Source organism: Mustela nigripes, chromosome 12 (genome assembly GCF_022355385.1).
Source record: "Mustela nigripes isolate SB6536 chromosome 12, MUSNIG.SB6536, whole genome shotgun sequence".
NCBI classification, from domain to species: domain Eukaryota; kingdom Metazoa; phylum Chordata; class Mammalia; order Carnivora; family Mustelidae; genus Mustela; species Mustela nigripes.
In genome coordinates this window covers 82,842,584-82,857,093 of record NC_081568.1, presented here as the reverse complement: position 1 = coordinate 82,857,093, position 14,510 = coordinate 82,842,584, and the positions used below count along the sequence as shown (strand labels likewise).

The 14,510-nt window shown below is 50.2% G+C and overlaps 1 protein-coding gene across 7 annotated transcripts in view; it reads left to right on the top strand.

The window, feature by feature from the left end:
• Positions 1 to 14,510, top strand: part of PPP2R2B (protein phosphatase 2 regulatory subunit Bbeta) — a 451,980-nt gene that overhangs the window by 400,159 nt on the left and 37,311 nt on the right. For all 7 annotated transcript variants that reach the window (XM_059417855.1, XM_059417852.1, XM_059417851.1 and 4 more), the window contains one exon: positions 1,643 to 1,807. In XM_059417855.1, coding sequence (XP_059273838.1) covers positions 1,643 to 1,807 — 165 coding nt within the window. The remainder of the gene's footprint in view (positions 1 to 1,642; positions 1,808 to 14,510) is intronic.

The following is a 14,510-nucleotide window of genomic DNA, read 5'->3' as shown; positions in this document are numbered from 1 at the left end:
CAGACGTGCGGGAACGGGTGACTGTGTCCATGCCGGTGTGACTGAAGATACCAGCACATTTACTTGTACCTCATCTGTGCTCCAAGGAGAGGACTGTGCCCCTAACTTTAAGAAAAGCAGAAAAGGTTTGCCTCTATCCTAGCCTAAGAGCAGAGTCTGTGTCATGTTATTGCTTGTTCAGTCGATGCACTGTTTCCCAAAACGGGATGGAGGAGCTCCCGGCACAGACATCAACATTCTTCTTAATTGATATGCATTTATTTCACATATATTATTTAAAATGTAACTAGCCCCTTAAACCCATGGTTTCATGACTTTTAGCTTACGGCTTCGACAAGGCTAAGGGAACGAAGGGAGTCAATAGTGAAACCAATCGGAAGCACACGTGTTGAGCAGATCCCCGCCGGAGATGTATGTGTGGGCGCAGTCACAAAGGGGGCTCACCAGTGGGGAAGTCTAGGAAAAGTGGGAATCGCTTTGGTCAGGTTTCCCGTGTGGCAGCATCCGCGTCATGAGCCCCGTGCCTTTGCAGGCAGTTTCAGGTCCTCAGCGCCTCAGCCAGGTGCCCCCCAACCTGCATGCAGGTGCCCCGAGCTCTGGGGTAGCACAGACCCGTCCCTTCCCTCCTGATGGACCTCGTGCCCACGGAGTTATGTCCATAATTCAAAGACCAGATGTTTCATTTCCATATACAGGGATGTGGTCTTGAAAAATGGAGTTATAATAGTTCTTGATCAGAAAGGAAAATACTAAAGAAGGAAAAAAAAAAAAAAACATGCTAAAACAAAGATATATTCCATGGGAGGCTGAAACGGTCCCACCATGCAACTGGGGGCTTTTTTGGGGGGCGCTTAAAACTCCCAGCCAAGCTCTAAAGCAAATCACAGCTTCTGGAAGCTTGAGGTCCCATGTATCTTCGGGGAGTGAAACGGTGTGTAATTCCTCGAGGGCACAAGTTTTTCTCCTGAGAGGAAATCCTGGTGCCACCCCTCCAGCCATGGGACATGGGGCAGGCCCCCCCCTCCACCCCTGACAAATCGGGATCAGGAAGGGATAGGTTATCGCGATGTTCTGAGGCTTAACTGAACTAAAATACATGATCTGCTTTGCACAGCAACGGGCCTACAAAGAGTCAGTGCTCACTAAGTAGTGGTAGCAGCCACTGTTACTCTCACCAGTGTGCTGTGAAAGATCTCACGGATTTCATGGGAGAGGATTCACAGTCTACTGTGGACCTCAGTTGTCAACCCAGGAGTCTGGGGAAAGATGCAGGTAAACTGAATTATTTAGCTTGGTGGGGCTGGCTTCATGACCACTGTTGTTAGAGGAGAAATGGAAGTCTTTGCAGTTCAAGTTCAGCACCTGTTAGCGTGATAGCATGAGCAGATAAGTCTGGTGGTCGATGGGGCATGTTCTCCCTGGGGAAGACCTGAGTTCTAATGATGCCTCCGAGCCCTGGGCATCCCTAGGCCTCTCTGCCAAGACCAGGAAGTCCTGCCCGGGTGCTTGTGTGGTTCCTCTGCGGATTCGCCGCGAGCGGTAAATGCTCACAGGTTACACTAAAATCAGGCGGTACTACTACGCGTCACCCCTGAGGTCCTGCCTGCTTGTCCCGGTTCCATCCTTGACCCGCCTGTGCCAGATATCGTGGACATTAAGCCGGCCAACATGGAGGAGCTCACGGAGGTGATCACAGCGGCCGAGTTCCACCCGCATCACTGCAACAGCTTCGTGTACAGCAGCAGCAAAGGGACGATCCGGCTGTGTGACATGAGGGCATCGGCCTTGTGTGACAGGCACAGCAAATGTGAGTAGTGAGCCTCGCGCCGCGGATGGGGTGCGCCGGGTGGGCGGGCCCCAGACCTGTGGGAGGAGGAGGGGAGAGCCTAGAGGACACGGATCCCCATCCATCCCCACCTGACAGCCTCTGGGGGCCAAGTCCGGGCATTGGCCTGACTCAGGAGTCCGCTCCACATCTGGTGTTTTGGTACGCGTGCCCCTTCGCGTTCAGTTCCACCAACGTTCGCTTAAGGTTGTGGAATCCCCAGGTGAATGGGACACGAGCCCGGTCGCATAGCCTTGTGACCTGATCCAAATTATGTTTTAACATCACTCTGGCTGCTGTGGGGAGAATGAGCTTGAGGAGTCCCCTGAAGGGAGACCGGTTTGGGGATCGCTGCGATAGGCTGGGGTGGGGGCCAGGGGGAGGAGCGTGTCCTGGTCAGGGGCTGGTGGCTTCTGCACAGACCTTCACAGTCAAGAGGGCTCCTGGACAATGTGAGAGGCTGAGAGTAGGCAGGCAATCACTAATGGCTGCTGGGGGTGTGACGAGGTTAATCACAGTCTACTGCATATTTAAAACTTGCTATGAGAGTAGATCTTAAAAGTTCTCTTCACCAGAAAAAGAATTTGCAACTCTCTGCAGTGACGAATGTTAACTAGGCTTATTGGTGATTATTTTGTGATGTATACATACATCAAACCCTTACGTCGTATGCCTGAAACTAACACAATGTCATATTTCAAGTGTATCAATTAAAAAAGAAAAAAAGAATAATACCCATGGGAAGGGGTTAGTGCCTTCCTGAAGAGGGTGTGGCTTTGGGAGCCAGAACTCTACTCTAGAGGTCTAGTGGGCACTGGGGAAGAGCTTCAGAGAAAGGGGATGGGTTAAACAAGCAGCCAGACTCAAAGCTCATGGTTGTGCAGGGTTTCAAGGCCCTGTTGGAGAGAAGTAGCTCCAAACTAGTGGGGACTGAGTACTTAGAAACGAAAGGCTCTAAGACCCCTGTGAGCAGGTGAAGTGTACTGGCACCGACAGTAAGTATTGTGGTGGACAGGGTTTGGTCCTGGAACTTTCTAGAAAAGAAAGTGCTCCCAGAGAAGAAGTGCCTGCAGGCAGTGATAATCCATGTCTAGTGTCAGGCTAAGTAACATGAAGCTGCCACGATGCTCAGAAGGGACCAGAGCTCTTTTCGTTCCCCCATCACCTTCTGCTTTTTAGCCTATACCTTTGGCTGTGGAGACCGAGAAAGGAAGACTTTCTCTCCCATTGTCCCAGTTTCCAGATTCATTCCCTGACATGAGTGATAGGATGCCTGAGTCGGTGTATGGCCAGGACAGGGGTGAATATCTGTGTCATTTTCATCATTTTTCCTTGCTCTTTGGGCATGAGAAGTATCGCACAGGGGAGCTGGTGTGTAGACTGTGGTGGTGTGTAGACTGTGGTAGTGTGTAGACTATAGATTCTGAGCCACACAGACCCAGGTCATAGCCAGGCTTCATCCCTTCTGAGCTGCCTGACTTTGTCCATCTGTCCCTAACCTTTCTGAGCCTGTTTTCTCATCACTAAAACAGGTAAAACAGTAACTTCCATCGCATGAGTTTGCCGTGGGGCCTAGAGGAACGATTAACAGTTGTGTATTCTATGCTTAAAGCAGATTTCAGTTCAGATTATCTACATTCCAAGTGCTCAGTAGCCACATGTGGCACGTGGTTATCATATTATTAACAGTGTAGGACATTGCCATGACGGTGGGAAGTTCTATTGGAGAGCGCCTTTCTAGACGGTTAGCTCTTTGGACCTATTCTATCTTCTTCATAGCTGTCTCCCCAGCACCTAAACCAGGGCCTGGCACATGAGAGATGATTAATAAATACGTGTTCCTGCGGGGGATGGCACTGATCTTTGAGCAGGACTTAACTTACCTAAGCTGGCAAGAGGAAACATAGTCAAGGCAGAGGGATGAGCACGGGCAAAGGTGCTGAGGCATAAAAGATCAGAACGTTTGCTGGACTGCAGGGTGAGTGAGAAGGCTGGTACGTAGGGAAGGACTTGGAGAAGGAAGTGAGTTGGAGCTCAGGAGGGATGCGGGGGCCCGAGCGTATGGCCATCTCGAAGAGCTTGAATGTTTTCTCCAACCCAGTGAACAGCCACTGAAGTAACCAAGGGGGTAATGAGATCAGGATTTCTCCCAGTCAGGGGCTGGCCTCTACAAGGGAGAAAAGAGAGACAAGGAGACAAGTTAGGAGGATACTATCATGTAGACAGGGATTTCTAACAGCAGCACTATTGAGTCTGGGGCATGTAGTTCTTCGGAGAAGGGTGTTGTCCTTTGTATAATGTTTAGCATCTCTGGCCTTCTCCCCATTGGTTGTGAGTGGCCAAAGCAAGTTGGGACAACCAAAATGATCTGCTGATGTCGTGAAATACTGCGGGGTGGGGGTGGGGGGAGAAAATTGCTCCTGGTTGAGAACTACTTATCTAGACTAAAATCCCTTATCAGTCCTTCAGCATGATTTTCTTATATCTGTGATGTGTCTTTTACTATTGAGAACTCCGAGGGGTCCACTGCAAAGCTAAGTCATCTCCTGCATTTGGTGCACATGCAATTTGGCTCATGACCAGAGATGGACCGAGGCAACATTTCAGGCGCAGTTTTAACACTCAAATGAGTGGTGGAGACAGGGGTTGGGCTGTTCCGCGGAGGTGGGACCCTTGTGACACATGTCACAAGGAAAGCAGAGGCTGAGTAGTCCTTCTGAACACACATAGGATCTGGTTAGGTGGGAAGCGGGGGGCGGTGCGGGGTGGTGCACACAGGATAGGCAAAAGCCTGAAGTTAGGAAGTTACGTGGAACCTTTATATAGAATCAAGTTTGGGGGAACGAATATCCAAAAAAGAGGTAAAAGAGGGGTGATGGTTCATATCAGGTTGGTCCTGGAAGATCAAAGTTAAATGCGTATGACTTCATGTATTCACTCATTCATGCATTTGTTCATTTATGCATTGAGTATGGACCCCACACTCCTGTGGCAGCCAGTGCTTCTTAAGCATTTCCCCCAAGTCGCACAGCTCGCAGGTCAGGCCATGAGCCTGGCCACAGAGCAGGAAGGGCCTCCAGCAGCAGTCCAACCTCTCCCGCAGGCCCTGGGTGGCCCGGCCCACCTGCACAGACAGAACAGCGGAGGCCAGAGTCCCTGGGGGAGGAGCCGACCACCACAAACCTACTCTGAAGTCTTATTTTTCTATCCTGAAATTTCACAGGAATGGTGCATTTTACTCCCATAGAATGTTGATTTTCAGTTTAATAATTACATTTCTCCCCCACTCCCAGATTTCAAGCAAAATGGATGTTTCCCAAAAATGCAGTGTACAGCCTGTGGCTTTCTGAACTGCCTGGTGCATCCCCGTATCTTCCTCCCCCTCAGATATGGCCGTGCGGCCCAGGTTGAGAAACACAATCCCTAGTATGTGGACAGTGAGTTGAGATCATTTGGCTGGAGAACAGAGTGACAGAATTTATGTTTTATGGAAGATGAACACAGTGGTGGTGGGAAGAAAGGTAGGACAAATAGAACATTTTGCACTCATCTCAATACAGAGGCAATTCATAACCTACGTAAGGGTGGTGGCTATGGAAATCAGAAGGAAGGAAAGAGGGAAAGGAACCTTTTTAAAAAAATAACTGTGGGGGACATAAACAGTATCAGAGGTTGGCATTCATGGTGCATGGATACTGGTTGTTCATTGTTCTCCCCTTCTAGACACCGCCCCTCTGAGGTTAAGAGCTAAATCTGTTTTTACTCACATCACATTGCCAACGCCTGGCGCATAAGTAGGTGCTCAGTAAATACTTACTTAGTAAAGGCATTAATGCTGCTTAAGGGTGATATAAACAGCGTGTGGAATGGGGACCATGGAGAAGCCACACTGGGGCACAGTGAAGAGTTGGGATTCAGTGGGGGACGTGCTCTGTGTGGGGTGACATGAGCTACATGAGCTACCTCGGGGGGCTGACCTCTCTGGTGAGTGAAGGCAGATCCGGCTCCTGGGCTGCTGACCCAGAGTGGATGTGGGACATGGCACGAGGGGCCCAGGGTCCTCATGGCCCAGTGGGGCAGACACGAGCCTGGGCTTAGGAGTCAGACTCAGACATTGAGGAGGTGGGATGAATCCTGAACCCTTAAGTGTGGGAAAAGGACAAGGCCTTAGAAGCTGCCAGAGCGAGAAAGGTTTTGAGCAGAAGCTTTGGAATCAGAACTCAACTCTGACATTCAATTACTAGGTGACCTCGGGCAAGTTATTTAATTCTTCTGAGCCCCGTGTTCCTCATTTGAAAGTAAAAATCATCAAGACAGCCTCCTCGGGCTGGTGGTTCATGAGAAGTAGATGTCATCACGTCTGTGAGATGCTGGCATCTGCCAGGCACGCAAGAGGCAGGAAGGGGCACAGACGACCTGAATCCCCCTGTTCCTGGCCTGCAGCTGGGGCACAGCACAAAAGCCTCAACCCTTTTTCCAGCAGATATATGAAGCCCCATTAGTCATCTGTTTAAGTAGTTTTTATTGAGCACCTACTATATACAACAAGTACTTTACGAAATTGGAGACCCAATGTGAGTGAAACCATACCTGGTTTCCTCCCTCTTAGAGCTTCCTGTCTTTGTTAGTGAGAGTTCTGCAGACAAACAGAACCAATAGGAGGTGGATAAGTAGGTAGGTAGGTAGACTAGGTAGGTGATAGATATCTCGTAGATACATATGTGTGTGTGCATATAAGAGAGAGATTTATTAGAAGTATTTGGCTCATGAAACTAGAGGCTGACATGTCCCAAGATCCACAGTGGTACAGCAGGAGACCCACAGGAAACAGTGGTATATTTCTAGTCCAAGTCCAAGGACCCAAGTCCAAGGACCCAAGACCCAGGAGAGCTGATGGTATGGTTTTAGTTCAAAGGCCAGTAGGCCCGTGACCCAGGAAGAACCAGTGTTTTCAGTTCAGGTGCAAAGCCAGGAATAAAGGAATGCTCCAGCTCAAAGGAGTCAAGCAGAAGAATTCCCTCTTTTTTTTTTTTAATTTATTTTTTTTATTAACATATAACGTATTATTAGTCTTAAGGGTACAGGTCTGTGAATCGTCAGGCTTACACACTTCACAGCACTCACCATAGCACATACCCTCCCCAATGTCCATAATATAACCCAACCATCCCCTCCCCTGCCCCTCTCTCCACGCCCCCTCCCCCCAGCAACCCTCAGTTTGTTTTGTGAGATTAAGAGTCTCTTATGGTTTGTCTCCCTCCTGATCCCATCTTGTTTCATTTTTTCCTTCCCTACCCCTTAAACCCCCCACATCGCCTCTTAAAAAGAATTCGCTCTTCTTTGGGGAGGGCTGTCAGCCTTTTTGTTCTGTTCAGACCTTCAGCTGATTGGATGAGACCCACCCACATTAGGGAGGGTGATCTGCTTTACTCGGTCTTTCAATTTGAACATAGAAGCCATCCAAAACCACTTTCAGGGGCGCCTGGGTGGCTCAGTGGGTTAAACCGGTGCTTTTGGCTCAGGTCATGATCGCAGGGTCCTGGGATCGAGCCCCGCATCGGGCTCTCTGCTCAGCCGGGAGCCTGCTTCCTTCTCTCTCTCTCTGCCTGCCTCTGTGCCTGCTTGTGATCTCTCTCTGTCAAATAAATAAATAAAATCTTTAAAAAAAAAAAAAAAAAACCCCACTTTCACCTAGAATAATGCTTGACCAAATATCTGGGCACCGCAGGGCTCAGGTTGATACATAAAATTAACCTTCACACGAAGGAAGAAAGACTCGTTCATCAGGGAATAACAAACAGGACATTGCAGCTATTAAAAAGTAGCATGAAAGAGAGAACCGTGGTGCCAGGAGGGAATGAGACAAGGAGCATGCACCCCAGGCAGTAACCGAGCTGTGACCTGACCCCTGAAAAGCCCCCTGCAAAGGAACAGGGAAGAGTTCCCTGGGCCCATGGAATCAGGAGGCCTGTTCAGCCACAGGCTGCTCCCTGCAGCCTGGGTCACCCAGCCCTAGAGAGGCAGAGCCCCGGGATAGTCCCCAGGGGGGCGCGGGAGCTAGCTAGCGGGCTGTGGGCCTGTGCCGCAGCCCTGCCTCGCCACACTCCACCCCGACACCGACAGCCGCAGGGCTCTGAGCTGCCAGCCGCCAGCCTCCTAATCTAATTAAGAAGCGAAGAAAATTCATTTTCCTGACTCGTCCGAAGTGCCGACCTTCTTCAGTGCACACCCCCTTTTGTTCAGCTGCAGCGGCGGCCCCGGCTCCCGCCGGCTGGGAAAACGAGCTCAGTCTGACCTCTCGCCTGACATTTCATATTGATTTTCTCCATCCTCCTCAAACGCCAGCCGACGATGGCTCAGCCAAGGTGTGTGAACGGAATTGAGACAGTTCATCAGAGTTCAAAATGAAAAGCAACGTTGGCTTTTGGAGATGAGCTCTGAGAAGGAGAGTATTTAATAACCGTCGGCGTTTAATCAAAATACCGAGGAGATCCGTGTGATCAGAGCTGCATATATTAATTTCCATATGTCCCTCACTCTGCATACTCAGCAGGGGTTGGAAGGGATGCTTCACTCCCTCATCTCCCTACTTTCCCTTCTGGCGGTAGCGACAAGGGTTGCATTTGCTGTTTGAGATTTTAATGCCTGAAACAATAGGGTGCGGATGGCAGCAGCCCTTGGCTGGGCTGAACCATGCTTTTCCTTCTCAATTCATGACTGTTGGCAGGTGAGTGGAGAAACTGGCCAGATGGGACCAGTGACAACCTAGGAAATGAAAAAGAAATGACATCTGAACTCCTTCCCAGTACACTGCATAAATCTGGTCCCTGCCCACCTCTCCAACGTTAGCTCCCCATAGTCTGGCCACACAGGCCTTCTTCCTGAACTTCTAACACACCTCAGGACCTTTGCACAGGCTATTCCTCTGCCTGGAATGCTCTTCCAGCATGTTCCTTCTTGTCTGGACTGTTCTTATTTTTTTTAGGTCTGGGAAAATCTGACCTCCTCAGGGAAGATTCCCTTTTTACCTCATTTACACCCTATTTATATCTCATTACCCTGTTTTATTTCTTTATTTTTTCATAGCATCCATCTCTAGATGTTTGCTTTTCCTTTTCTGTCCCAACTAGGATGTAATCTCCATGAGGGCAGGGACCGTATCTCACCAACCACTGAATTCTCAATGCTTCATGTAGTGCCGGTCACTATGGGGCTTCACAAAACATCCATGGTAGAAAAGCAGGCAGATGGGAAAGAAGGTGTATTTGCTTACTAGCCTTGCTGCAACATTCCACAAACTGGGTGACTTAAACACCCATCATCTCCAGCTCTGGCACCAGAAGCCCTATGTCAGAGCACTGACAGGGTTCACCTCTGAGTGCTGTGCAGAAAGGGCCTACTCTAGGCCTGGCTTTCTGATGACTGTCTTCTCCCGGTATCCGCACAGCCTCTTTGCTTGGCACGTGTCTGGGTCCAAAACTCCCTTCTTCCAAGGACACCAGTCCTATTGGATTAGGGTCCACCCTAGGGATGTCATTTGAATGTAAATTGCCTGTTTAAAGACCCTCTGCCCAAATACAGTTACGCTCTGACCTATTCGGAGTTAGGGCTTCAACATAAGAATTTGGTCAGTGAGGGACACAACTCAGGGCCTAACAGAAGACCAGAGTATCATCAGGAGCACGGCCCTGGAAGCCGCAGCAGCAGGTGTGGGTCCCAGGCTCATTGCTGTGATCCAGAAAAGCTGCAGGTAGAAATCCTCAAATGGAAATGGAGAAAAGAGGGGGCGGGGTGTCCCCTGAAGGGCCCTAGAGACTGAACTTGCCAACAACCTGTGGACATGGTTAAAGATGGAGTGAACGGAGGTGATTAGGATCGACGTGAAGGCGGGCTGCAGGCGCAGACCCACCATGAACGCAGCAAGGCGAAGAGAGTAGGTATAGACGGAGACTGACAGGCAGGGGTGAGGTCAGAATCCTGAGACACAGGCACCCTGCCTGTCTTCCACATTCCCCTCAGAGCAGTATTTGCACTTCTCCGATTTGAAGTCTGTGGTAACAGGAGAGCCCAGCGGGGATGCTGAGCTCCAGAATGGAAACCTAGGGTTCCGTCCACACACACCCTTTGACAGGACCTGTCTTAGGTACCGGGATGGGTGAGGCCGTGCACAGCCCAGCTGGGTGTTCCTCGTCTTCATCCTTTTAAGCTGCTGTGGTAGACTCCAGACTGGGGCGCTTAAACGCCCCACATGGATGTGTCTCCGTTCTGGAGGCTGCAAGTCCAAGAGCAAGGCCCAGGCAGATTCCATGTCTGGTGGGGACCTGCCTCCTTGTTCATAGACAGCTGTCACCATGCTGTGTCCTCACGTGGTGGGAGGGGGGAGGGAGCTCTCCGGGGACTCTGTTTTATAAAGGCACTGTTCCCATTTGTGAAGGCTCCACTGGGGACCTAATCACCTCCCCAAAGCCCCACTTACAAATCCCATCGCACTGGGGATGAGGATTCAACACGTGAATTCGGCAGCGAGGACACACATTCAGTCCACAGCGTTCCTGTGAGCTCCGGGCTTTCTTCCCTTCTTCCAGACTAAACTGAGCGCGTGAGCTCAGACGGTGTCGGCGTCGGGGAGGGAAGTCAGTCTGGTGTCCACTGGGTGACCCAGAACAAGTTTCTTAATCTCTTCTGTGCCTCAGTTTCCTCGTCTATAAAACAGGACCATCTATAAAAAAGGTATGTGGGAATGCATACCTTCTGGGTAGACCTTGTGGGGCTGCCAGGAGAGAGCCTTGTGAAGCCTTAGAACAATGGCCAGCCTGTGTGAGCCCGTGTCAGATAGGGTTGGGATGCTGGAGCTGTCCTGCTTCCCTTCCACATGTGTCTTTTAAGAGTGAGAACAGGAGCAGCGGCAGCAACGGCCATCAATGGAGTCATGTCTGGGACCACTACCTCAGCTAACTTCTAGAACATGTTACGACGCCCAGGAAGTAAGCCAAGGTGCGAGCTCATTCAGACCTCCTGACGGCCTTGTGAGGGGCATACCATCACAAGTCACATTTTACAGATGACGCAGAGGGGAGATGATACTCATGGCCACCAAATATTCCTCTTGTGGCAGAACACGAAACGCTCCCCAGTGACAGAGCTGGAGTGTGACCCAGACCTGTACCCTGTAACCAGGACACCAGAAATCACTTACCCAGCTATGATTTATTCAACACCTAGTCACGCCTGTCTTGACAGAGCTCACATGCCAATTGGGGCGGGGCGGGGGGGGGCATGCCAGTGTACGAATGAATGTATTCATGTCACCCAGTGACAAAAGCTGCAGAAATAAACAGGGTTAAGGAGTTGCTGGGTGGAGGTATTTGCCTACGGTGGTGGGGAAAGCCTTAGAACTGAGACTTGAATTGTCAAAAGCAGACAGAGATAACATTGAAGCATGAAGGCCCTCACATGGGAAAAACCTTGTGCGTTGGAATAATAGAAGAAAGACCAGAGTATGGGGGGCTGGTGGTCGGAGCCTCGGAGCAGAGGAGGAGGAGGCGGAAAAGGCAACTGGGGGCCAGAGGAGGTCATCTGGTAGACCAGGCAAAGCGCCTGGATTCTGTTTAGAGTGAGGTGGAAGCCAGTAGATGGTTCTGAGCAGAGAAGTGGCCAGTACTCTGCGTATAGCCATAAAAGAGATCTCAAAGCAGGAGGCAAGACTGGGAGCAGAGAGACTGGTGAGCAGGCTCTTCCCTCAGCCAGGACAAGAAATGATAGGGACTCTGACCAGGGCGGGGGCACACAAGGGGTGGGAAGTGCACAGAGGCAGAATCTCCTGAGGAGGCAGAGCTCCGCGGAACCACTGAGAGGCCGGCGGTGGAGAGGTCTAGAAACGGAGGAATCTCAGATAACTCATGGGTTTTGGTCTGGAGCGACAGAGGGCATAGTGGGGACATACAGTCGGATGAGGAGACTGAGGCAGGAGCAGGTTGATGTGGAATGACCAGGCATTGTCTCTGGGTGGCACCAGATTGAGGTGTCTCTGCCCCCCCCCCCCCCCCCCCCCCCCCCCCCCGTGTCAGGAAGTCTGCAACACGTGGACACCTGAGTGTGGACGTCAGGTGGGAGGTGCAGGCTGAAGAGAGAATTTAGGAGTCGTGAGCTGCTGGGATATAGAAAAGCATAGGAGGGGGTGAAGTGGCTTAGGGGAGAGGGTGTCAGTGAAGAGGAGCAGACAGTCCTGGACAGAGGCCTAGGGCTCAGCAAAATTCACCTAAGGGTCAGGGAAGAGTGGGTGGTTTTGACAGGAGGCTGAGTAGGAGCCTCCAGGGAGGTAAGAGGAAAACTCGAGCTGGGGAAGAGACAGGTAGGGAACAGTGGGGTGTAAGCCAAGAGAGGAGAGAAGGTCAGGGTGAGGGGCCGGGCGGCTGTGGGCAACAGTGATGGGAGGCCCAGAACCCCCTTCCCTTCCCGGCCATACCGGTGAGTCTGCTGCATAAAGTCAAGATGGGACCTCTGACACTCCCTCATCCAGAGGAAACCAAGGCAGGCTTCCTGGCTAGGGACAGTCAGCACCAACCCTGCAGGGCACTTCCGTCTGCAGTCAGGGGGCTGGTGTGAAGGTGATCTGAATTTTTCATGTTATGGGGGAAAGATAGGAGCTCTAGAGGCCATCAAGTCTGAGTTGTTCTAGTGAACAGTGTAGTCATTAGAAGAACAGCCTGATTCTGTTGTAGATGGAATACAGTTTGATACCCAACCTAAAAATCCAGATCTGAAATTCCATTTTTCTCCAGAAGTGTGTATAGTAGAGGGGATGGCTCTCCTGTATTTGGTTTAAGCCTCATGACAACCCGTGAAGACTGGTTCTGGTAACTGCTATTTCCAGATGAGGCACAGAGAGGTGAGGACATGCGCCCCAAATCACAAGGAAGAAACCAACAGTTGAACCCAGGTCTGTCTTCTTCCAAGAGAAGAATCGATTCTTTTCCTGGCTCTTTGGCAGGTAGCGAAGGAGCTCGACCTTTTGCTAACATCCAGAAGGATTATTTCACAGGGCTCCATTTCATATAATCCCCATCAGCTGGATCCCCCAGCCCAGTAATTTCCAACTGCAGGACTAACTCTGCCCTTGCAGAGAACATGAAATCCACTGTCTCATTCTTCACCCTCATCTACAAACAACTGCCAAGTCCCACTTCTCTAGACCACTAGATCCCTTAATAAAGCTATGGTTCATTCCCCCGGTCTCTGATGGAATGTGCCCGAAGACATCAGTGACAATGCAGCCGCAATGAATCTTAAAACCTCTGAGGTTTGACACAGCTTCCAAAAGGGGTTCACTATTGATCAGGGACATAATTAACTGTTTATTTTAGGGGCGGTGAGGTGAAAAAAACAAGGCCCTTTATTAAAATGCTTTTGCCTGATGACAGGATTACAAACACACAGACACCACTCCCTCCTGGAGAAAAGCCAGAGACTTGCTGTAAGGAGTAGAATTCACTAAAACCAACCCTCCCCTCACCCCAATCCAGTGTCTACCCCATGCAAGCTTAGCAGCCATTAACAGAAGAGCAGCCAAGATCCAAGCCACAGAGTAAAAATAGAATTCCTTCCCCCTTTCCCCAACCTCATTTCCATTTTTGATTAATTTAGCCAGTTCTGTCAATTAGTCATCCTGGAGACTCCAGTTGAGTGCATTTTCCTAAGAACTAGAAGGCTTATTAATTTTGGAGGCAAGTATCATTCATTAGCGGTTGACACCTTCCCAGGCCTGCTCTCTCCCTCACTAGGGGCCTTAGGTGGGAAGGCCGCGTAGCCACAACTGGCTCAGGCATGTGGCTGCAGTCCCAGAGACAAGAGATGGGAAAGGCTGGCCATGACGTTGTAAGTACACCTGGCTGCTTTGGGCGTGGGACATCTCAAAGCCAACTTGTCTGTCATCCTCATCTATGACAAGCCTTCCCTGGCAAAGCGGTCACAGGCACTGGGTAAGCATCCTGACTTTGAGATTCAAGAGAACCTTGGTTAAGGGATACCTGGAAGAAATGTCTCCCCAAGAGAGGCATTGGCCTGGGCAGGATAGGTCTTAGAGGAGCCTGTCTGTTCCTACCACAGGTGACATCAGAAAGTTCACCTCTTCTTCTGTGTATCAGTTTCCTCTGGGTGCTATAACAATATATCACCTAATTTTTCTGTAGGTCAAAAGTCTGACATGGCTCCCATGAGCTAAAACCAAGCTGTTGGCAGGGCTGTGTTCTTCTGGAGTCTCTAAAGGAGAGTCCTCGTCTTTGTTTTTTGAACTTCTAAGAGGCTACGCCCATTCCTTGGCTTCTGGTCCCTTTATCTGAAAGCCCGTGACAGTGGGACGAGTCCTTTAGCATAACACATCTCTGACTTGTCTCTTCTGCCTTCCTCTTCACTTGTAAGGTCTTCTATGAGTGTACCGCACCTGCCCAGGTAATCCAGACTAATCTTAGTTTAAGGTCAGCTGATGAGCAACCTTAATTTCATTTACAATCTTAATTCCCCCTTGTAATGAAAAGTAAAATAAAATGAATTCTGGGGATGAGGATGTGGACGTCCTTCAGGAGTCAACCCTGCCTACCGTCGTCGTCATGTTTCACCAAGTAGGACTCAGTGCCCTCCATCTGACCACCTGATACTATCGGTCGAAATTCTGCTTCCATTGCCACCT